General features: G+C 46.5%; 1 protein-coding gene across 1 annotated transcript in view; it reads right to left on the bottom strand.

Annotated features, from left to right (window-relative positions):
• LOC136056295 (IgGFc-binding protein-like) overlaps window positions 1-21,886 on the bottom strand; it is a 77,360-nt gene that overhangs the window by 17,771 nt on the left and 37,703 nt on the right. The window contains exons 49-85 of the mRNA XM_065748411.1: window positions 21,174-21,323; window positions 20,358-20,614; window positions 20,170-20,254; window positions 19,970-20,050; window positions 19,615-19,856; window positions 19,238-19,521; window positions 18,861-19,138; window positions 18,161-18,756; window positions 17,415-17,985; window positions 17,069-17,268; window positions 16,593-16,973; window positions 15,940-16,226; window positions 15,098-15,369; window positions 14,176-14,325; window positions 13,360-13,616; window positions 13,172-13,256; window positions 12,929-13,052; window positions 12,513-12,596; window positions 12,146-12,229; window positions 11,775-11,858; window positions 11,400-11,483; window positions 11,029-11,112; window positions 10,658-10,741; window positions 10,270-10,370; window positions 10,066-10,152; window positions 9,214-9,461; window positions 8,754-8,931; window positions 7,548-7,656; window positions 6,666-6,757; window positions 5,898-6,074; window positions 4,577-4,779; window positions 4,150-4,294; window positions 3,130-3,368; window positions 2,465-2,629; window positions 1,935-2,059; window positions 1,069-1,337; window positions 103-311 (exon numbers count right to left, since the gene is read on the bottom strand). Of these exons, the coding sequence (XP_065604483.1) occupies window positions 103-311; window positions 1,069-1,337; window positions 1,935-2,059; window positions 2,465-2,629; window positions 3,130-3,368; window positions 4,150-4,294; window positions 4,577-4,779; window positions 5,898-6,074; window positions 6,666-6,757; window positions 7,548-7,656; window positions 8,754-8,931; window positions 9,214-9,461; window positions 10,066-10,152; window positions 10,270-10,370; window positions 10,658-10,741; window positions 11,029-11,112; window positions 11,400-11,483; window positions 11,775-11,858; window positions 12,146-12,229; window positions 12,513-12,596; window positions 12,929-13,052; window positions 13,172-13,256; window positions 13,360-13,616; window positions 14,176-14,325; window positions 15,098-15,369; window positions 15,940-16,226; window positions 16,593-16,973; window positions 17,069-17,268; window positions 17,415-17,985; window positions 18,161-18,756; window positions 18,861-19,138; window positions 19,238-19,521; window positions 19,615-19,856; window positions 19,970-20,050; window positions 20,170-20,254; window positions 20,358-20,614; window positions 21,174-21,323 (7,151 nt within the window). The remainder of the gene's footprint in view (window positions 1-102; window positions 312-1,068; window positions 1,338-1,934; window positions 2,060-2,464; window positions 2,630-3,129; window positions 3,369-4,149; window positions 4,295-4,576; window positions 4,780-5,897; window positions 6,075-6,665; window positions 6,758-7,547; window positions 7,657-8,753; window positions 8,932-9,213; window positions 9,462-10,065; window positions 10,153-10,269; window positions 10,371-10,657; window positions 10,742-11,028; window positions 11,113-11,399; window positions 11,484-11,774; window positions 11,859-12,145; window positions 12,230-12,512; window positions 12,597-12,928; window positions 13,053-13,171; window positions 13,257-13,359; window positions 13,617-14,175; window positions 14,326-15,097; window positions 15,370-15,939; window positions 16,227-16,592; window positions 16,974-17,068; window positions 17,269-17,414; window positions 17,986-18,160; window positions 18,757-18,860; window positions 19,139-19,237; window positions 19,522-19,614; window positions 19,857-19,969; window positions 20,051-20,169; window positions 20,255-20,357; window positions 20,615-21,173; window positions 21,324-21,886) is intronic.

The raw sequence follows: 21,886 nt of genomic DNA on the forward strand, positions 1-21,886 counted from the left end.
AGAAAATTCTACAGAGTCTACAATTTTTTCTCATTCTGCTGGACAAGGGACCAGTTTCCTGCAAGTTTTACAGTCAGATTTATTCTACAATGAACTACTTACACTGTAGTAATTGTTGTCATCATCTCTGCAGCCACAGTTGCTGAGAGGAACACACTTATCGTTACTGAGCACGTAATTATCATCACACTCACAGCCCTCTGTGCATGATCCTGTCTTCTCACAAAGGGAAGAGGCAAAAATGTCATTGCATGTTGATGGGCAGGCAGAGGCACAGCTCGTGTAATGGCTGTGGGTTGGACAGGGCAATGCTGTGTGGGTGAAGAAAATAGAAGCAGTGTTATTAAATACATTTAAAACAAACATTCTTGCCCAAAAACTTCAACTTGGCCTATAAAATAGTGGTGTAGGACTGCCTTCTTATAGATTATTTTGATCATTAAAAAACTCAGGGTGGTGGGGCAGGGAAGAAGAGTTGCAGCAAAACCACAAACCCCCACCATCCTGTAATCCTTTTCTTCTTTTCTTTCTGTTTTTATAATTAGATGGTAGCCATGTTGAATGGATGGAGTGTGGCACATACAGTGGGATTCAAGAACTTGTCCCTTAATAAGCAACTGTCCAAATTGTCAGTGAGTGGCTTTGATCCCTGTATCCATACAGTTTCTCTTTTTTTTATTTTTTTTCCTCCTTTCTTGTTATATTATGATTATTATGGTTCGTCCTGATGATCTTCTAGATCTTCTCCAACATAAATGATGCTGTGATTCTACTTTTTTTCACCATTTTAGACTCACTGTAGTACCTCAAGATTTTCATTCGATTACTAAAACCATTCTAACTCCACACTATCATCCACAACTTATCTAGTTTTTATCACTGGGTTTAGTTCAGGTTTAGTTCAACTTGCAAACAGTTCAGCAAGACAGCCAAGTCATAAAATCATAACAGAATTGCTTTTTCTGAAAATTTTGGCTTAATTATCTAACTTGTCCACCTAATATATCTATCTTATACTGTCAACTGTCTGATTTTCTGTTGTTTTTTTTCACTTGCATATGCACTTACGACAAAATGTGCTATTCCTCCATGTAATGGTGATGCCTTGATTCCTGCAGGTATCCACATAGAATTGAACAACATCACAGAGAGCAGACTTCATGCCATCATACTGACACATGTCATAGGTGCAGATCTTTATGAAGTCTTCAGGATTCACCAGATCATGACATGCTTTGAATTTGTCTGATTTTAGGACATTGCACTGGCTTTCAATGATTGGTTTATCCTCAGGAGAGCAAGGCGGAACATCGTCTTCTCTGGAGTCTGATACACAACTGCAAGGAAGCACAGGAATGGCTACACTTGAGTTTCAAAGACACACGAGACAGAAACTGTAAAGTTTGTTGCCACTGAAAGGTACTAAATAAATAGCACCACAGACTGCAGATCTATTTCTGTCTACAACTGGAAGAGTAGCAGCAACAGATGTGCCTGGCAGTCACCATGCTGCCGCTTGAACTTGGCTGCACTAAATGAACCCGACAAGAATGCTGATTTCCCAGCTTGACCTTGGATCTGCCTCATCACTACAAAACTGTGTGGACTCTTAGCTGAGACTGGCTGTCACCCTAGGGCATGCACTGCTTGCCTTCTACGGACTCTGTGTTATGGGCTTTGGCTGGTTGTACAAGCTATGTTACCATGCCAGGCTCTAATTCCCTGAGTGTATACATGGATCAGTAAAATGGCTGTGATTTCCATCAGGCCTGTATGGAAATTTCTGGTGGTGATGGCTTTTTTTTTTGGAGCTTAACTGAAGAAGAAAAAATTCTCATATATACTGTTTGTATGTTACAAAGTTGTAAAATAGTCTTAGCAATTAGAGGAAGACTATTCCAAAGAGAGATGGGAAGGTATGAAGTAATGCTTACCCTGCATCACTGTCTTCTTCCACTTTCCAGCTATTTCCGAACTGTATGACACTGACAATTGTACCGTTAGGCAAGGACAGATCATCTTCATATTTATCATTGAAGTTACCACACATGCCTTGTACCTGCAAGCAAACAAGAACTATACTCTAAAAACAATCTGCTCTACACCAGCATCCCCAGTAACTTCCTAATCATTGCCTATGGAATGACAACCAACCTTGTGCTAGATATTTCAGACATACTGACTGCAGCAATAGAAAATACACAGACACTGTAATATCCTAATACTTCAAGCAATTTAATTTTATAAGCTGGACATATTCCCCTAGCTGGGTCATTTTCTGTCAGTACTCCTTTGGAACACAAGGAAATTTGTGTGAAGAGAAAAATAGGAAAAATAAAAGAGATGTGTTTGACAATACAGCTACAAAGAAAGATGCAGTAGCAAAATACAGCAAGAAAGAAAATGAAAATACATAGGCAGTGTTTCTGAAAGAGTACTGATGTATTTACACAGTAAATCTTACCTTTGAGAAGTAAGACTGTGGGAGTGTTATTTCCAGATGGTCATCACCATCAAACTTCACTACCACACCGAAGTCCGTTTCCACTACTATGTAATTGCCAATATTTCCAATGGACACACCCCGCACCCGGTTCTCCACTGGAGTGTAGACCCTCTCCTTGTTCAGCTGGAGACATAAATCATTCATCAGCATGGACAACCTCCCATAAAAGCTTTCCTGCTCAAATCTATATTCCTTGGAATGAGGAAGATTACTCTGTGACAGTTCTAGATCCTTCACACTTTTACTATTACATATTCCACCTACAGGTTGCAAAAATCAGCTTTTCAGCTGCAGTGAGCTAGGCAGGGCTCTAGCTATAGGTGGTTGGAATGGCAACACTTATTAAAGTGGGGAGGTACATCCTATAGCTCAGAAAACAGTTCTCAGATCTGGAGGCTCCACCTCCAAGATATGGCCAACAGAACAATAAACCTAGAAGATAAACCTTGGGAATTAGTCAGAAATTATATTTCCCCACAACATTAACTTAAGGAAGGTACCCATAAGTATTAAGGATATGCCTACATGTTTCTTACAAAGCATAGAAGTCCTTTTTCTACAGCTACTGTAGTGAGCTAATTTTAAAGATACTTATTGCTGGAATAAATAGCACCAAAACCTACCAGGATTTCTTTGCTCTTCCGAAGGGTGATTCGTACACCATACACATCTATGTAGACTTCTTTCAGGTATGTGGCCCCTCTTAGCCCTCGGTCTTCATTCTTGCCAAGGATGGTTATTGGGTTGACATTGTCATCAACAGCCTTAACCAAGGTGTAGGTGCAGGTACCCACAAATGTGTACATCAATCCATCAAAAGTGAAATAGTGGGGATCTCCTGCCACCTGACATGTTACTTGGCCTGAAAGTGAAAAAAATAACTGAAGGACTTTGGACTGGATTTCACCATGGATTCAACTGACCAAAGACATTTGCATTAGTGTAGCAACTTAATCCTCATCATTATTACACGGAGAACTTCTATAGAGGTATGTCAGGTTTATGTCAATGACATTTAACTGAAAATAAGAAATATCCAGTAGGTATTTTCTAAGTTTAATTTGCTAATTACATACAAACTGGCAACTTGGCAACAAACTAACTCTGTTTCTATATGCTATTGTAGCTGTGACACATGGTAATTAAGAGTAATCCAGAACTTTCCTATGTAGCAATACGAGAATATGTAATTATCATAATTATATGTGTAAATATAGCTATCATATGAAATATATGAATGTAAATAAACATGTATCTATGTAAAAAATTATGTGAGGAATTTGCCAACAAAGTCTCTCAGAAATGGTAATTCCTCTCAGTTAGTCTGAAGTTCAGAACTTGTAGCATTGGTAATTTGTTTCTTGAATTTGTATGATTGAGCCAAAGAGTACCCAAGGGACCTTACAGGCTTCAGGGCAGCATCAGTTTTTCCAGATATTAACTACAATAGAAGGGAATCAGTGACTGCAAGACAGCTCATCATGGCTTTTTTTTTTTTTTTTTTTTTGGTATCTTATCACTGGCAGCAGTTAGTGCAAACTATCTTTGCCATCACATAAAAAGATGTTCTCTCTATTAGATTCTCATTTTTGAGAAAGTTATCATGGAATTGACACAGAGAAGAATTTTCTGGGAGGACTTACCATTGGAATAGCAACCCAGCACGCCATCCTTAACACCACATTCCTCTCGTACTCCACACTCCCAGGATGAACAAGCAATCGTGTTATTAGCATTGCAAGTGCAGCGTTCAGTGCAGGAATTACTGGTGAACCAGCTTTCACCCAGCTGAGGGGAAGAAAAAATGTGGAATTATAAACTCTAAGATAAATAGGATGGTTATGTCACAAGAGACAATCAAATTACTAGTATTTGAACACGCACATGTGATCATTTATTCAGTTATGACCACAGAATTCAATGATCAAGAAGTCTGGCAAAGTGAATCTTCCTTGCTATTATTAACACTGTAAATAATAATTGTGGTAGTGTCTTTTCTCACAGTGATAGCAATTGAGATACAATGTGCTTTCTTCCCTTTTTCTTTAAATAATGTCTGTGGTAACTTGCCTCATGATAGTGGTTTTTGTCATCGACACAACCACAGTTGCTTTCTTGCACACATGTATCTCCACTCAGAACATAGCCATCCTTACAGAAGCAGCCCTCCACTGGCAATGAACTACAGGTATTAGCTGCTGAGGATGTCACACAAGTAGAGGGACACCTAGTACCACAGCCTTTGTAGATGCTGCCTCCCGGACAGGACATGGCTAGAGGAAAAAGGAAAAGAAAAAAAAGATCATTAAAGAGGGCAAAATTTTTATAATAATTATCCCCATGCTTTCACTGCTTGGTCCTGAAAATTAGAAAAACTGTTTTTGGAGTGTCTAGCTGAGGAGTACTGATTTAAAAGATTGAGAGACAGCCCTATTAATGTCATTGAGCAATCATCTTTATCACAATAACCAACCCATAGATACTTAAGTGTTGGAATATGGCCTTAGACTGTTGAGCCTAGAAGTCCATACTTTTAATCTGAGTTTGGGGTTTAGAAGCTATTTTCTTCTCATGTCTCGTCTTTATAGATGACTTGTCAGTGCACTGTCCTAGGGCTGATTTGGGTGCTTTTAATCAAAGGCCATTCTAAAGTCATTCTTTCACCAAACTGAGCAGCTTCTGCAGACCCAGGAGGAAAAACATCTCATGGCATAAGAAAAAAAGAGGATTGTTTATTTCAGTATGACTGATATAGGTCCTTTAGAAGTTGTCTAGCAAGCAGAATACTGCACTGTACTGCATAAAATGGGCACTAGTGGAACCTCTAGAAAACTTTTCAATAGAGAAGTATGAGGTCACTGTTCAAAGTTTCCCATAATATTATTCTGAACATAATTAGTCTGGAGATAAATCAGAATACTTCTGATATAAGAAATATCTGTAAACTCCCTAGAAAAACCTGTTTCTTAAAAATTTTTATTCAACTAATTTATGTCCAAAAGCCATCAATTAATATCTTGTTTACAAAGCCTAGAAATAACAGCAACATTTGTACTGAGGATGGTGGATCTTCAGTAAAGCAAAGTAATAGTCATTCTCCCAGTGTCAAAACTCTCCTAAGATACAGCTGAGAATAATCCAAACTTTCCAAGGAACTAATAGAAAATCATAAATATTTGAAGAATTGGACCCAAATATATCCATAAGTTCATGGAAATCGGTGAACTATATAAATACTGGAACAGTACTTAAGGTAAAGCAGACCCCCAACATACAAAATGCTATACTCACAGTTTTACATACAATGAAATGCCATTCATAAAAGTGATAAAGAATGTGCACTATTTAAACTTTAAATGCAGAATAAATATTTATAAACCACAGCACTCACGGCAAAGAGTAGCATTTCTCCACTCTATACATATTCCAGCATTGGTACATGACTCAGCATAGGCCTGCAGTCCATAACATAAGGAAGTTGCCTGTCCGTCAGTGAAACACATATCATAAACACAATTACTGAAGAAATTTTCTGGAGGCACTTTGTTGTGGCAATCCTTGAAGATTCCTGTGTAAAGGAAGAAAGATATATAGAGAACAGAAAAAAAAAAAAAAAAGGAGGGGGGGGAATTTATCACCATCATCATCTATTGTCTGTCATCGTAGACAATGTACTGAGTGCTCCAGGCCAACTTTGCCTGTTTAGTAAGTTAAACCAACACTTGGAAATGACCAGATACAATAAGACTTGGCCCTCTGGATCAGGCTCATTCCTTTTCCCAGTGTGATTTACACAGCACAGCATACATAAATTAGGAGCTGCTGGCTAGGCAAGCTAATAATTACAGCTTCAGGGGATCTCTAATGGAGGGAAAATCTACAGAATTTCAGATGAAGTATCTATAATTTATGCAATGACAGCACCCACTGAACTACTTCATTTAGAAAGCAGAATGCAAGTCACTATAAATCAAAAAGCAGCTATGGTTTGCAGTGATCATTCTCACATAATCTACATGAACATTTTGGCACTGTCTCGTCAGTTGACATATCTTGACCTATGAATTTAATTTTGTCCATTGGCTCTGGAGGTTTTATACATATTCAGTGTAAGCTCAGAACAATTAAAAAAAAAAAAAGACAACTACAAGCATTCTACCTGTTGGGTCTGTAATCATGCCACATGCTGTATTCTTCTTTGCTTCACTTTCCAGCACTGCATCACATTGGTCTTCTGTCCCAACAGAGCATCTTGGGAAAACAAAGAAGTTAAAGTGTTTACATGCATCTCTTATTATCAGATCTTTTGTGGAATACTGATGTACAATAACTCTGAACAACAGGGTGTATTTTGTTAGAGGCAGAAGATTTAACCCAGTTTCATTGAAAGGCTGATGTGAGCCCATTTCTGAATGAATGCCCCTGTAAAGTTTGTAAAAACAAAGAGACCAGTGCAAATAAGGAGGTGCTACAAAAAGAAGGAAAATGAATGCTCACCTATCTCCAAAGATCTAAGTTCACAAGGAAGGAATTCCAAAAAGGAGGGATCTCCAACAAGAGATCCTTCCTCAGTGTCAGTCAGCCCTTAAATGAGGGGGCCTGGCTTCACCCCTTTCAGTTACACAGGTGAATCACCTTCACCCCTGCTCCCAGGGCTGACCAGATCTTTCCTTCAGACGCTCATTCAATGGTTCAGGCTGTGACCCAGCAGTTCCCATACAGCCCTTTTCAATGCCTTTTGGGCTAATCAAAGGACTGCTTTTGCTGAAACAAAGAACTATGGGATCCAGTAAGTTAATGATTTCCAGTCAGGGATATGGACTGAAATCACACCTGACTCCCATAAATTGTTCTTGCTTTGGAAAACAAGGCTTAAAGGATGCAACTGCTCATTTCTGCTTTATTAAGAAGGGGGAACTCCCTATTTCTAGTAGGTAATTGGAAGATGCAGAATAATACTCCGATGAAAAAATCTGTGGGTGGATAGATATTTGATTTTACAGAGTTTGATTAGCAAATGTGATTGGATTCCTGTACATACGTGGTGTTATTCTCAGGTACAAGCCAGCTTTGTCCAAGTTCATTGGAATTACTTGCAGTGTCACCATTAGGCTTTATGTTGTCATCATTTGGATCACCATTATAATTACCTGTGAGGGTAAAAAAAAAGATTTTTAGGATACATGAAATTCACACCTGTAGAGAAAACATAGGTTTTAGGCTGTATGAGAAACTAGTGAGGTATATATCCAATACCAATGTGCACTGTACAAAATAAGAGGAGTATTTGTGTTTGGATTTTATCTGTAGTATGGGACTAAAAATAAAATAGTAACATTTATCATTACATTTTTAGGTAGGTTTCCTGAATTGAAAGTGAGAAATGACCACACAGAGATAATTTAACTGGAAATTTTCAGATGATCTAGATCAAAGAATAATCATAAAATCAGAAACTCCTTAGACAAGCAACTATTTCAATTACTACAAAATCATTTCCATTCTGAAGTATGCTTAATGTAATCACCTGGATTCTGGAATGTTCCAACTAAACCTGCTCAGATTCAGGCACTGCCAATATGGCTGATTAAAAATGGCTGATTGCTACAAATTCCAGTTAAATCCCACTCTCATTAGGTACATATACCATCTGTAACTGTCAGTTACTTTGCATTCTTACTGTACAGAATTTCTTACAGAATGTAGTAGAATGTGCCGTTTGTGTCTGACCTGTTCTTTCTCTCTCCCAGGAATCAAAAAGGATTTTTTGTGTTGTATACTGCACTTAATGTTTTGTGGCATTTGAACTTCTGAAATTTCTCTATTTTTTTTTCTCCTTATTCATCAAGTCTGTCACCTGAGGATCATCCATACTTGATCCATTCATTGCTGTTTTACTCTAGACATCACCTATCTAAAGGTACCCTATCTAAGGCAGAATTCAAAAGTAGGCTGTAGTAGTCTTTCTGACTGCATGATGACTAGATGCATGCAAATCATTACTTGAGCTAATTTACACTGATAAGTGAGTTTTGTGTGGCTAAAAATATTATTTGTAGTTATACCTTGCAGTATTCCAGACAGATAACATATCACTAGATGTTGTGTAACAGTCAGCAGAGACTGAAAAATTTCAGCAACTTTTCTTTACTGCTCTAAATTATAGTTCCTTTGGTAAATGGTAGTTTTATTATAGATTAAATATGACGGTAAGAAAAAAGTTAAAGCAACCATGACTGTGACTTACCACACAGGCCACAAAGCAGACCACTGTAGTCAGAGGGTACAGAGACTTCTGCATAGTGATTTCCATCATATCTCACCCACAGTCCAAAGTCAGTTTCCAAGAGAACGTAACCGCCACTGTTTTGGATACTGATTTTCTTTTCAATAAATATGGGTAGGTTCATTCTGCTGCCATTCACCTACACAGCAAGTTGTAGAAGTTAGTGTATGGCTGCTGGAACTCACCCAACTACAAGCAACTGGAATAGTTCAGTGAAATATGTCATTTTATTCACAAGAGAGCAGGACACAATTAGATAATATTTAATCCAAGCAAATTTTTTTGAAATCTCATTGAAAGAGTTACATGTACCCAATGAAAAGAGAAAAAACTACAATGAATTCTACAAAACAAACAAACAAAAAAACTTAATTATCTGCATGTTAGTTTAAAAATGTCTTTTAAAAAAATATTTTCTTACATTCACTTTCTTGCTTTTCAGCATAGAAATCTGGTAGCCATAGACTTCCACTTGCACTGACTTCACATAAGAGACTCTTGTGTTGGCTCCTCTGTGCTCATTTGTTGTGGACACATCAAAGTATGGAATATTCTGAGAGATGTTACACACTTTGGAGAGGGTGTAAGAACAATTTCCCATGAAATTATGAACTCTGTGGTCAAAAGTGTTGTAATGTGGATCCCCAGAGGCACTACAGGAAGCATGGCCTGGGAAAAAAAAGACAAAATGCTTTCCTCTGAATCTCTGCTGTAACTGCTGCAGTCACTTTGTTCCTATTACATGCTTTGCTTTGCTTATTGCTGTGCAGTTGCAGTAGTGATGGCATCAATCAAGAACAGAGTGCAAAGGAGGCACGCGAACTTTCCACAGGAGATAGCCCCTTTCTACAGTAACTGGAAATCACCCACATTCTGTGGCAATTCATGAAGACCAAGCCATCTGATCCAGAATCAGAGTTGTAGGGGTTGGATGGGACCTCTAGATATCACTGAGTACAACCCCGCTGCCAAAGCAGGCTCTCTAGACAAGGTTGAATAGGTAGGCATCCAGGTGGTGGGTCTTAAATACCTGCAGAGAAGAGGACTCTACAACCAATCTGGGCAACCTATTCTAGTGCTCCATTACCCTTACTGTGAGGAAGTTCCTTCAGACATTTGTGCAGAATTTCCTATGCTTCAGTTTGTGACCATTTCCCCTCGTCCTATCACCACATGATCAGCCTAACTCTGTTACTCTGGCTGTTAGACTTGAAGTAAGAAAACTGAACATGTAAAAAAGGAAAAAAGAAATGGAAATGGGAAACAACAATACCTGAACCTGACTGGGGTGTGGATGGTGTCTGTGGAGGCTTAGTTGATGTGTCAGGCAATGGGCTTGTGGGCTTTGGTATTGACGGACCTGCAAGAAGGCAGAATTAAAGGAGGTCAGAATTACTACAGGATATTTGTTCCAAGCACCTGATACAAATTACATTAAAAATTCGGCATCATGGCAAAAATTGTCTCAGAAAAATACACGTAGCAATGTGAAAAACACACCTGAACTTGGTGTAAAAGTTGGTGGAGCTGGTGTTGTGATGCCTGGCAAGGGCGTCCCTGGTTTTGGTGTTGACGGACCTAATGCAAGAGAGAGTCAATGGAGATGAGAATTAACATGGCAGTATTACTTCCAACAGCTGGTCCTCCCTTCTCAAACAGCCCAGTGCCATGACAATAGAGGCACAGGGCAGCGTATACACAAGTAAAGAGTGCCATTCAAGTACCCTACCAGCAGCATGGCTGGTGGAAAAGGAAACTATGACCCATTTTCTACAGCTATTCCAACCCCTAGACATGAACCTTTAAGTAAACTGCTTGAAGACTTGTCAAAAACATTACAAAATGAGCATGGGACACGACAATACCTGAGCTTGGTGTGGTTGTTGGTGAGTGTGGAGGGGATGTTGTGTTGTCCGGCAAGGGTGTCCCTGGTTTTGGTGTTGATGGACCTAATACAAGAGAGAGTCAACGGAGATGAGAATTAACATGGCAGTATTACTTCCAACAGCTGGTCCTCCCTTCCCAAACAGCCCAGCGCCATGACAATAGAGGCACAAGGCAGGGTATACACAAGTAAATAGTGCCATTCAAGTACTCTACCCGCAGCATGGCTGGTGGAAAAGGAAACTATGACCCATTTTCTACAGCTATTCCAACCCCTAGACATGAACCTTTAAGTAAACTGCTTGAAGACTTGTCAAAAACATTACAAAATGAGCATGGGACACAACAATACCTGAGCTTGGTGTGGTTGTTGGAGAGTGTGGAGGGGATGTTGTGTTGTCTGGCAAGGGTGTCCCTGGTTTTGGTGTTGATGGACCTAATGCAAGAGAGAGTCAATGGAGATGAGAATTAACATGGCAGTATTACTTCCAACAGCTGGTCCTCCCTTCTCAAACAGCCCAGTGCCATGACAATAGAGGCACAGGGCAGGGTATACACAAGTAAACAGTGCCACTCAAGTATTCTACCAGCAGCATGGCTGGTGGAAAAGGAAACTATGATCCATTTTCTACAGCTATTCCAACCCCTAGACATGAACCTTTAAGTAAACTGCTTGAAGACTTGTCAAAAACATTACAAAATGAGCATGGGACACGACAATACCTGAGCTTGGTGTGGTTGTTGGTGAGTGTGGAGGGGATGTTGTGATGCCTGGCAAGGGTGTCCCTGGTTTTGGTGTTGATGGACCTAATACAAGAGAGAGTCAACGGAGATGAGAATTAACATGGCAGTATTACTTCCAACAGCTGGTCCTCCCTTCTCAAACAGCCCAGCGCCATGACAATAGAGGCACAAGGCAGGGTATACACAAGTAAATAGTGCCATTCAAGTACTCTACCCGCAGCATGGCTGGTGGAAAAGGAAACTATGACTGACCCATTTTCTACAGCTATTCCAACCCCTAGACATGAACCTTTAAGTAAACTGCTCGAAGACTTGTCAAAAGCATTACAAAATGAGCATGGGACATGACAATACCTGAGCTTGGTGTGGTTGTTGGAGAGTGTGGAGGGGATGTTGTGATGCCTGGCAAGGGTGTCCCTGGTTTTGGTGTTGATGGACCTAATACAAGAGAGAGTCAACAGAGATGAGAATTAACATGGCAGTATTACTTCCAACAGCTGGTCCTCCCTTCTCAAACAGCCCAGTGCCATGACAATAGAGGCACAGGGCAGGGTATACACAAGTAAACAGTGCCACTCAAGTATTCTACCAGCAGCATGGCTGGTGGAAAAGGAAACTATGATCCATTTTCTACAGCTATTCCAACCCCTAGACATGAACCTTTAAGTAAACTGCTCGAAGACTTGTCAAAAACATTACAAAATGAGCATGGGACACGACAATACCTGAGCTTGGTGTGGTTGTTGGTGAGTGTGGAGGGGATGTTGTGTTGTCTGGCAAGGGTGTCCATGGTTTTGGTGTTGATGGACCTAATACAAGAGAGAGTCAACGGAGATGAGAATTAACATGGCAGTATTACTTCCAGCAGCTGGTCCTCCCTTCTCAAACAGCCCAGCGCCATGACAATAGAGGCACAGAGCAGGGTATAAACAAGTAAACAGTGCCATTCAAGTACTCTACCAGCAGCATGGCTGGAGAAAAAGGAAAATATAACCCCTTTTTTACAGGTATTCCAAACCGTAACCATGGATCATGAAAGAAACTGAACAGATGTCAAAAGCATTACAGAATGGTCATGAGACATGATAATACCTGAGCTTGGTGTGGTTGTTGGTGAGTGTGGAGCTGGTGTTGTGATGCCTGGCAAGGGTGTCCCTGGTTTTGGTGTTGATGGACCTAATGAAAGTGAAGTAATGGAGATGAGAACTAACACGGCAGATTTACTTCCAACAACTCGTCCACCCTTCTCAAACACCAAAGTATCATGAGAATAGAGGCATTGGGCAGTGTAAATACAGCAGATATTCTCGAAAACCTGTGCCACTCAAGTACTATACAAGCTGCATGGCTGAGGGAAAAGAAGCAGGATGGATTCCAGAAAGATACTATGGAAGGTTTAAAACATCATAGTTTTGATCACTGTACGTGGAAAAATTAAATAATAGAGAAAAGGACAGAGAAAGCTTTCAGTTGGGCACATCCTTCCAGCACTTCTCCCCATTCTACACTGCTTGAAGCACTGCAGCCCCACCACTGCTCTCCTCCATTCACCTGAGCCTGGCTGCGGTGTTGGTGTGGATCCGTCTGTCACAGGTGTGGTGGTGACGGGGCCTGGTGTTGTGGTCACATCGCCTACAAAAGACACAGTGGCACGTGCCAGTCAACCCTCCTCGCCCACATCCCGTTCAAGGCAGAAAGGGCATTGAGTGACACAAGCAGCAGGCTGCTTTTCCCCAGGCAGTGTCACATACCTGGACAGTATCCCTTTTCGATGGACAGATCATCCAGTGCTATGTCGCTGCGGAAATCTTCGCCCCATTCTCCCTCGAGGACAATCTAAGGGAAAGGTTGTTTTCCAGCATTAGCTCTGGAAATACACTCCGAGTGCCACTTCACAGCACTCTTTGCCTCCCGTGGCAGTTACAGCCCCTGCCCCTACCTGAAAGTTTCCTGTACTGTGCACCGTGACCTCTCCCAAGATCCATCTGTCCCCGTGGTTCCCAACACCTTGCCAGACCTCCAGGAGCTCTTCGTCCTTAGCCACATACACCCGCAGGGCCATGGTTTCAGCCACTCCGTACATGTGATACCAGAAGCGGAAGCAGTGTGGTCCCGTTGAATTGCACAGCGGGCTGACCAGCTGTGACACAAAGCCGGGGTAGGGATCGTCGCCATGCAGGTAGATGTAGTAGCCGTCTGAAACAAAGTGCCAGCCACGCTGTCATGCAACATCACCTCTGGAAAACACTCCCAGGTAAAACCCCATTGCAATTTTGGAGCACATGCTGTGGCAGGTCAAGACAGGGAATGGGAGGCAAGAGCAACAGATGTCCTTCTCTACCCACAGTTCCCTCAGCCCTCTGTCACAGGGATCCCTGGGCCGTGCCAGCTGCATGCCTTGCTGTGGGCAACGGCATCACCTCCAAAGCATCCCCACAATTCTACCATGGCACTTTGCAGTGTTGGGGCATTCATCACTGGCTCCTGGAGAAGCCAGCATCCCCTAAAAGAAACCTGTTCCTGTTCCCCAGAGACAGCACGGCACCAGATTTCCCACTTCTGACCCCCTTGCCTGGCAGAGACAGAAATCTTCTGGCAAGGAGGGCTCTGGCCCTGGGGGAGACTTTTGCAAAGCCCTCTGGATCAAGGCCAGAGAATTTATGGCTCGTAATTGCTGTCAGAGGTCGGTTGTGAAAACCTACACAGGGACACATTTCTGCCTGAAGGACAGCCACGTGCTGGTTGATGCTCCTACCTCCAGTCGTGTGGTCAAAGGAAGGGCCGGTTTCTGGCGAGGGCGTTGGTCCCTTGTGCCTTATCCAGTCAATGCTGCTGGACGGCTCCTGGACCCAGTCACAGAAGTCGACATCAAACGTGCAGGAGAAACTGCAGGCTGCTGGGGGAGCTGGATATGGTGCAGAAAGGAAAGCAGAGGTTTCCAGATGAGAGTGGGAAACCTTTCCCCAGCGTTCCGCAGGGCACACCTATATCCCTGGAGTGATTATGGCCAGGTGACGATGGACAACCAAATGCACATAGAAGAGAGCAATCTGAGGACAGCCAGGCAGTGGAGGAAGGTTGTTCCCCAGACATCGTCCCCACCCCGGGCACTGCAGAGTGTTCACTGCTCAATGCTTCTTCCTTCCTCCCTCAGCCTCTTCTGTGTACCATCTCTCCCTCCCTTGGTAGCACCTTGCTGAGCCTCCTGGGAGGGTTGGGGCTCGCTCTTGGGCTCATAGCTACCAATTATTTCTACAAATTCAGAGCCTTTCTAACTGATACTTGAAGAAGCTCTTCAAGTCAGTGAGATAGCAAGGCTGAAGTCACTCTTGATGTGCAGGGTATTGCCTTGTCCAAGCATCCCTCAGGAAACACTTGCCCTTCACAAAGGCAAAAAGCAGCTGACATCACTGGCTGGGAGGCTGATTCATCTCTGAGGACAAGCAATGCCTTGGAGAATACACGGGGCAGGACAAAACAGGAAAAATCTAATGACCATTCCAGACTCTAAGTATGCAAAATGCTATGAAAATCCAGTTGATTCACAGCAGTAGTGAGAAGGATATAACTGAAATCTTGGACCACAAAATAAGGGAGCTGTGTGTGCATATACTCAGAAGAAATGCAGAAGATGTATAGTGTTTGCTCAAAAAAAAAGAAGCAGACAGAATCCTCACCACAAACCGTGCCAGCGCTCCAGTCTCCCAGAGCAACCCCGGCCTCAGCACAGGCTGCAGCGTAGGAACTCAGGTCGTTGCACAGCTGCTCCGTGCTGCCACCTGTGGCACACTGGTCAAAGACACAGCTCTCAAAGTAAGTCTCGGGTGGCAGAACTGCATGGCATGGCTGGAACGGGCCACTGGCTTCTGTGAGCAATGCACACGTCTTGTTAGCTGCCTCCTCCTCTGAGGGGGAGCAAGACACAGACGGGCCGAGGGTCGGGTCACACCTGCAAAGCAGACAGACAGCCCTGAGCTCTCAGCAGTCTGGGAGCCCTGAGACACACCTATTCCCCACCCCCACGTCATGCAAAACCTCAGTCTCTGTGGAGTGCACATCCCTCCCTAAGACAAGGCACCCACATCTGTCATCTGCGAGTCCCAACAACAGGGCCCTCAGTTGCCATTCCCCTCTGGGGCGTTACAGGGGTTGAGGAAAATGACAGAGGCAGCTGTGACCATGGCTACTTGGGAAAACCACAGTGCCCATGGCACGGCCCACCTCACTGTGGCGTCAGGAACAGTGAGATACAGGGTTTCCAGTGGGACACTGGGCTCTGCACTGAGGTAACCGGGGGCCCCAGAGCACAGTGCTCACAGGGAGAGAGAACCATCCACAGCATGGGTGGATGGAGCAGAGAAGGGAAATGCAAGGGCCTTACGCCTGCTGCCGTGCAGCCTCTATGGGATCAAACGTGATTTTCCAAAGCCACCTCCATGCGTACCCTTAACATCCTTCCTCCCTTGGGCCGCTCACAGAACCCGACCGCCCGCATCTATGCAACAAAACAAGCACTCACTTCCACTCATCATCCGGCACTGCCCAGCTGGCTCCAAAGTCATTGAAGTCAGGCACAATGACCCCATTGGGTAGCCTGAAGTCATCTTCCTGGCTGTCGGTGTATGTCCCACACAACCCACACAGCTTGCCCTTGTGCTTCTCAGACACCCTCACCAGGAGCTCCTGGTCCCCGTTGAACTTCAGCTGCAGGCCCAGCGTGGTAGAGACTTGCACGTAGGAGCCACTCAGGGAAACGGTCACACTGGGCGTTGGAGAAGCAGGCAGGGTGGCCAGAACGCCATTGATCTAAAGAAGGAAGTGAGAGGGAGAGGGAAGCATAAAGAGATGTCCCTCCCGTGACAAGTCACTGGTCTTCCCTGCGATGGTGATGCCATCAGAGTCAGAAGCAGTGATGGCAAGAGAAACCTTTCCCAGCCCCGCAAGAACAACACCTGCTCTACTACCCACAGCACAGCAGAAGCTGCAGAGACCACAAGCATGCCTGCCTCTGCACCAGCACTCATGCCTGCCCTATTCAGAGTCCTGTCGTGCTCTCGTGTGAGCATGCCTGCAGTCTCAGGGAAGATCGAGCTCTTCTAGGGGAGGGAAACGCGGCTACGTAGTAGTACTTTGTATATCCATGGTTCCCAGGTCTAAAAACAAGGGGCTTACGTAGACTGCCTTATTCTTGAGCAGTGCAATGTGGAGGCCTTCCATGGACAGTGCCACAGAGTTCAGGGCCGTCCAGCTCAGGCTGCCCCGGTGTTCGTTGCGAGTGGTGACGCTGAAGCCCAGGGAGGAGTTGTCACAGGCCGTCACCACCGTGTAGTTGCAGGAGCCCTGGAAGTGGTGAAGCTTCCCGTCGAAGGTGTTGTAATGCGGGTCACCGTAGATGTGGCACAGAGCCGTGCTGGCTGGGAAACAGCCCCGCTGGCCGTTCTGGATCTTGCAGACCTCCTCCTCACCACAGGACAAGGCAGAGCAAACCATCTGGCCGCTGGCTTCACAGCGGCACTGGCGAGTGCAGTTCTCGCTCACAAAGGACTCGCCTTCCTGCAGGCAGAGAAACCCCAAGCACATGAGGCACGCAAGGAGGTGCAAAGCAGTGCCCTAGGCGGGGAGGGAGTCAGTGCAGGGATTTCACTCACGCTGTAGTAGTTGCCTTCAAAGAGGCAGCCACAGCGGGCCTCGGGCACACAGGTGTCACCGCTGAGGAGGAAGCCAGAGGCACACGCACAGCCTTCCTTGCAGGGCTTGGAACAGTTCAGCGGGGCTTGTCGGTCAGCACACGTGGCAGGACAGCCAGTCATGCAAGGGTCATAGTAGCTGTTGGCAGAGCACTTCAGGGCTGCAAAGGGAAGAGAACGTTAGCATCAGCAAAGCCCACAGGAAAGGGAATACTTTCTGCAAAGGGAAAGACCATAGCAGTGGCCAGAGGTACAGGACATGGGAAGAGCCCCATTTCCCTCCGGCAACCCAAAGTAGGGTACTCACGGCAGAAGGTGGCATTCCTCCAGGGGAGCAGAGTCACACCAGCTGCCTGGCATGCGTCAGCGTAGGCCTCCAGGGCACCACACAACACCTCCTGGGAGCCACTCATGGCACAGAGGTCGTAGGAGCAAGTCTCAAAGTAGCTCTGAGGGTTGATGACGGCGTGGCAGTTCTCAAAAAAGCCCGGTCTGGCTGTCAGCATGCCACAGAACTGCTCGGACTCGTAGAGCTTCTTGTCCTCGGCAGGGCAGGGCTCCGGCGGTGGGGGCACGCCGCAGGTGGGGTCACTGTCACTGCCCGGGACCTTCCAGCTGTCTCCCAGCGCATTGGTGTCTGCGGCTTGCTGCCCGTTGGGCATCATGTAGTCGTCCTCTCCCCGGTTGTTGAAGTTCCCGCACATGCCACAGGTCAGGTTGGAGTAGCTGGTGGGCACCTTCACCTCCACCGAGTGGTCAGCGTCGTAGGACACTTGCAGGTTGAAGTCTGTCTCCACGACCACGTAGCGGCCGCTGCTGCTCACGGTGATGGCTCCTCCTGCTGCGCTCACCGGCAAGGTCTGGTACACACCGTTCACCTGGGGCAGACACAGAGCAATGCGCCAAGGATCCCCCGTGGCCATCAGCCCCATGGCAACAGGCTCCACTCTCACACACTCACTCCTTCTGCTTGCAGAGAAGACCCTGCCTGAAAAAGCCAGCCCCGCCTTGCAGACCCACCACGCACACGCACACGCCAGCCCCGCTCCCTACCAGCACTCGGCTCCTCTCCTGCTTGAGTATTGTAATGCGCTCTCCATACACATCGACCACGACTTCGCGCACGTAGGACACTCGGGGGTTGCCACGATGCTCGTTCTTTGCCTCAACGTTGAAGTAGGGCAGGGAGGTGTTGGAGCACACTTTGGCCAGGGTGTATGTGCAGTTCCCCATGAAGTTGTGCGTCACCTTGTCAAAGGTGATGTAGTGAGGGTCCCCGTGGACGTGGCAGATGCCGTAGGTGTGTTCCAGGCACTCGGGTTTCCCATTCTGCACTCCACAGAACTGGCCTGCAGGGCACGATGCACTGGAGCATTGGACTTTGCCTCCTCGCGTGGGACACGTGCATTTGGACGAGCAGGTGTTGTCCGTCCAGAACTCGGAGCCCACCGGGTAGTGCTGCCCGTTGTGCCAGCACCCGCACTGTTGGCTGGGCACACATTGGTTGTTGTAGAGCAGGTACCCGCTGTCACATACACATCCCTCCACGCACGGCAATCCGCATGTAACAGGAGCCATAGGGTCAACACATGTTGCAGGGCAGGCTGCAGCACAGGACTCATAGTGGCTGTTGGCCGAACAGGTGATGGCTGCCAAGACAAAAGGAGAAGCAGGGATGTCATCAGTCTTCCTGCTTCCTCACACAGTGGCTAAACAGCTCAGGAAAACTTGTGGTTTTCTGCTTCTGACTTACGGCAGAATGTTGTGTTCCTCCACACGGCGATCTGGACACCAAGCGCCTGGCAGGCATCTGCATAGGACTGCAAGCTGTTGCACAGCGTCTTGTGATCAAGGCCCAGCTCACACAGGTCATACAGGCACGTGTCAAAGTAACCGCTGGGACTCAGCACAGCGTGGCAAACTGCAAACGGGCCGCTGGCATCTGTGAGGAGCCCGCAGAAGTTGCTGGTGGCAATGACTTGCTTGTCCGCCTCAGTGCAGGCTGGAGGGTTCTGCGTTCCCGCTGAGCAGCTAAAGTGAGGCAGAGAGAAGAGCCCCGGGGTTATCGGTGGGCTCCTCCTGGCACCTCCACTCCACCCCTCCCCAGACCTGCTGCGGCATAGCACACACCTACTGTCATTGGACACCTGCCAGCTGTTACCCAGGCTGGTGGAGTCTGGCTCCAGCACTCCGTCAGGGTTCAGGAAGTCATCTGCTGCTATCCCGTTGTAGTTGCCACACATGCCACAAACCTTCTGCCCAAAGGTGCTTGGAAGCGTCACCTCCACCCGATGGTTCCCACCAAACTTCACTCTCAAGCCAAAGTCTGTGGTGACCACAGTGTAGAACCCGCTGGATGAGACCTGCACGCCCACAGATGGGGTGCAGGGCAGCACCTCTGGCTCTCCGTTGACCTGCAAGGACAGAAACCAAGGCAGGGTTGGAGCAACCCCTTTGGCTCGGCTCTCCCTTTGCACAGCCCCACCATTGCTCCCACTTGTGCTTACCATCACCACGCCATCCTTCCCCAGCCTTATGTGCTGGCCATATACATCGACGTTCACATACTGGACATAGGACACGCGAGTGTTGCCTCCTCTGTGTTCATTGGCCGCTTCCACATTGAAGTACGGCAGCGAGCTGTTGGCCTCACAGAGCTTGGAGAGGGTGTAGGTGCAGGTGCCCATAAAGTGGTGTATTTGCTCGTCAAATGTGTGGTAGTGAGGGTCTCCCTCCACCACACAGGTTCCTGACAAAGGGAACACCAGAGAAAGCTTTCAGTTGGGCACATCCTTCCAGCACTTCTCCCCATTCTACACTGCTTGAAGCACTGCAGCCCCGCCACTGCTCTCCTCCGTTCACCTGAGCCTGGCTGCGGTGTTGGTGTGGATCCGTCTGTCACAGGTGTGGTGGTGACGGGGCCTGGTGTTGTGGTCACATCGCCTACAAAAGACACAGTGGCACGTGCCAGTCAACCCTCCTCGCCCACATCCCGTTCAAGGCAGAAAGGGCATTGAGTGACACAAGCAGCAGGCTGCTTTTCCCCAGGCAGTGTCACATACCTGGACAGTATCCCTTTTCGATGGACAGATCATCCAGTGCTATGTCGCTGCGGAAATCTTCGCCCCATTCTCCCTCGAGGACAATCTAAGGGAAAGGTTGTTTTCCAGCATTAGCTCTGGAAATACACTCCGAGTGCCACTTCACAGCACTCTTTGCCTCCCGTGGCAGTTACAGCCCCTGCCCCTACCTGAAAGTTTCCTGTACTGTGCACCGTGACCTCTCCCAAGATCCATCTGTCCCCGTGGTTCCCAACACCTTGCCAGACCTCCAGGAGCTCTCCGTCCTTAGCCACATACACCCGCAGGGCCATGGTTTCAGCCACTCCGTACATGTGATACCAGAAGCGGAAGCAGTGTGGTCCCGTTGAATTGCACAGCGGGCTGACCAGCTGTGACACAAAGCCGGGGTAGGGATCGTCGCCATGCAGGTAGATGTAGTAGCCATCTGAAACAAAGTGCCAGCCACGCTGTCATGCAACATCACCTCTGGAAAACACTCCCAGGTAAAACCCCATTGCAATTTTGGAGCACGTGCTGTGGCAGGTCAAGACAGGGAATGGGAGGCAAGAGCAACAGATGTCCTTCTCTACCCACAGTTCCCTCAGCCCTCTGTCACAGGGATCCCTGGGCCGTGCCAGCTGCATGCCTTGCTGTGGGCAACGGCATCACCTCCAAAGCATCCCCACAATTCTACCATGGCACTTTGCAGTGTTGGGGCATTCATCACTGGCTCCTGGAGAAGCCAGCATCCCCTAAAAGAAACCTGTTCCTGTTCCCCAGAGACAGCACGGCACCAGATTTCCCACTTCTGACCCCCTTGCCTGGCAGAGACAGAAATCTTCTGGCAAGGAGGGCTCTGGCCCTGGGGGAGACTTTTGCAAAGCCCTCTGGATCAAGGCCAGAGAATTTATGGCTCGTAATTGCTGTCAGAAGTCGGTTGTGAAAACCTACACAGGGACACATTTCTGCCTGAAGGACAGCCACGTGCTGGTTGATGCTCCTACCTCCAGTCGTGTGGTCAAAGGAAGGGCCGGTTTCTGGTGAGGGCGTTGGTCCCTTGTGCCTTATCCAGTCAATGCTGCTGGACGGCTCCTGGACCCAGTCACAGAAGTCGACATCAAACGTGCAGGAGAAACTGCAGGCTGCTGGGGGAGCTGGATATGGTGCAGAAAGGAAAGCAGAGGTTTCCAGATGAGAGTGGGAAACCTTTCCCCAGCGTTCCGCAGGGCACACCTATATCCCTGGAGTGATTATGGCCAGGTGACGATGGACAACCAAATGCACATAGAAGAGAGCAATCTGAGGACAGCCAGGCAGTGGAGGAAGGTTGTTCCCCAGACATCGTCCCCACCCCGGGCACTGCAGAGTGTTCACTGCTCAATGCTTCTTCCTTCCTCCCTCAGCCTCTTCTGTGTACCATCTCTCCCTCCCTTGGTAGCACCTTGCTGAGCCTCCTGGGAGGGTTGGGGCTCGCTCTTGGGCTCATAGCTACCAATTATTTCTACAAATTCAGAGCCTTTCTAACTGATACTTGAAGAAGCTCTTCAAGTCAGTGAGATAGCAAGGCGGAAGTCACTCTTGATGTGCAGGGTATTGCCTTGTCCAAGCATCCCTCAGGAAACACTTGCCCTTCACAAAGGCAAAAAGCAGCTGACATCACTGGCTGGGAGGCTGATTCATCTCTGAGGACAAGCAATGCCTTGGAGAATACACTGGG

The sequence above is a fragment of the Cyrtonyx montezumae genome, unplaced genomic scaffold (genome assembly GCF_038088225.1).
Source record: "Cyrtonyx montezumae isolate F1298 unplaced genomic scaffold, pur_monq_1.0 scaffold_5, whole genome shotgun sequence".
Taxonomy (NCBI): Eukaryota; Metazoa; Chordata; class Aves; order Galliformes; family Odontophoridae; genus Cyrtonyx; species Cyrtonyx montezumae.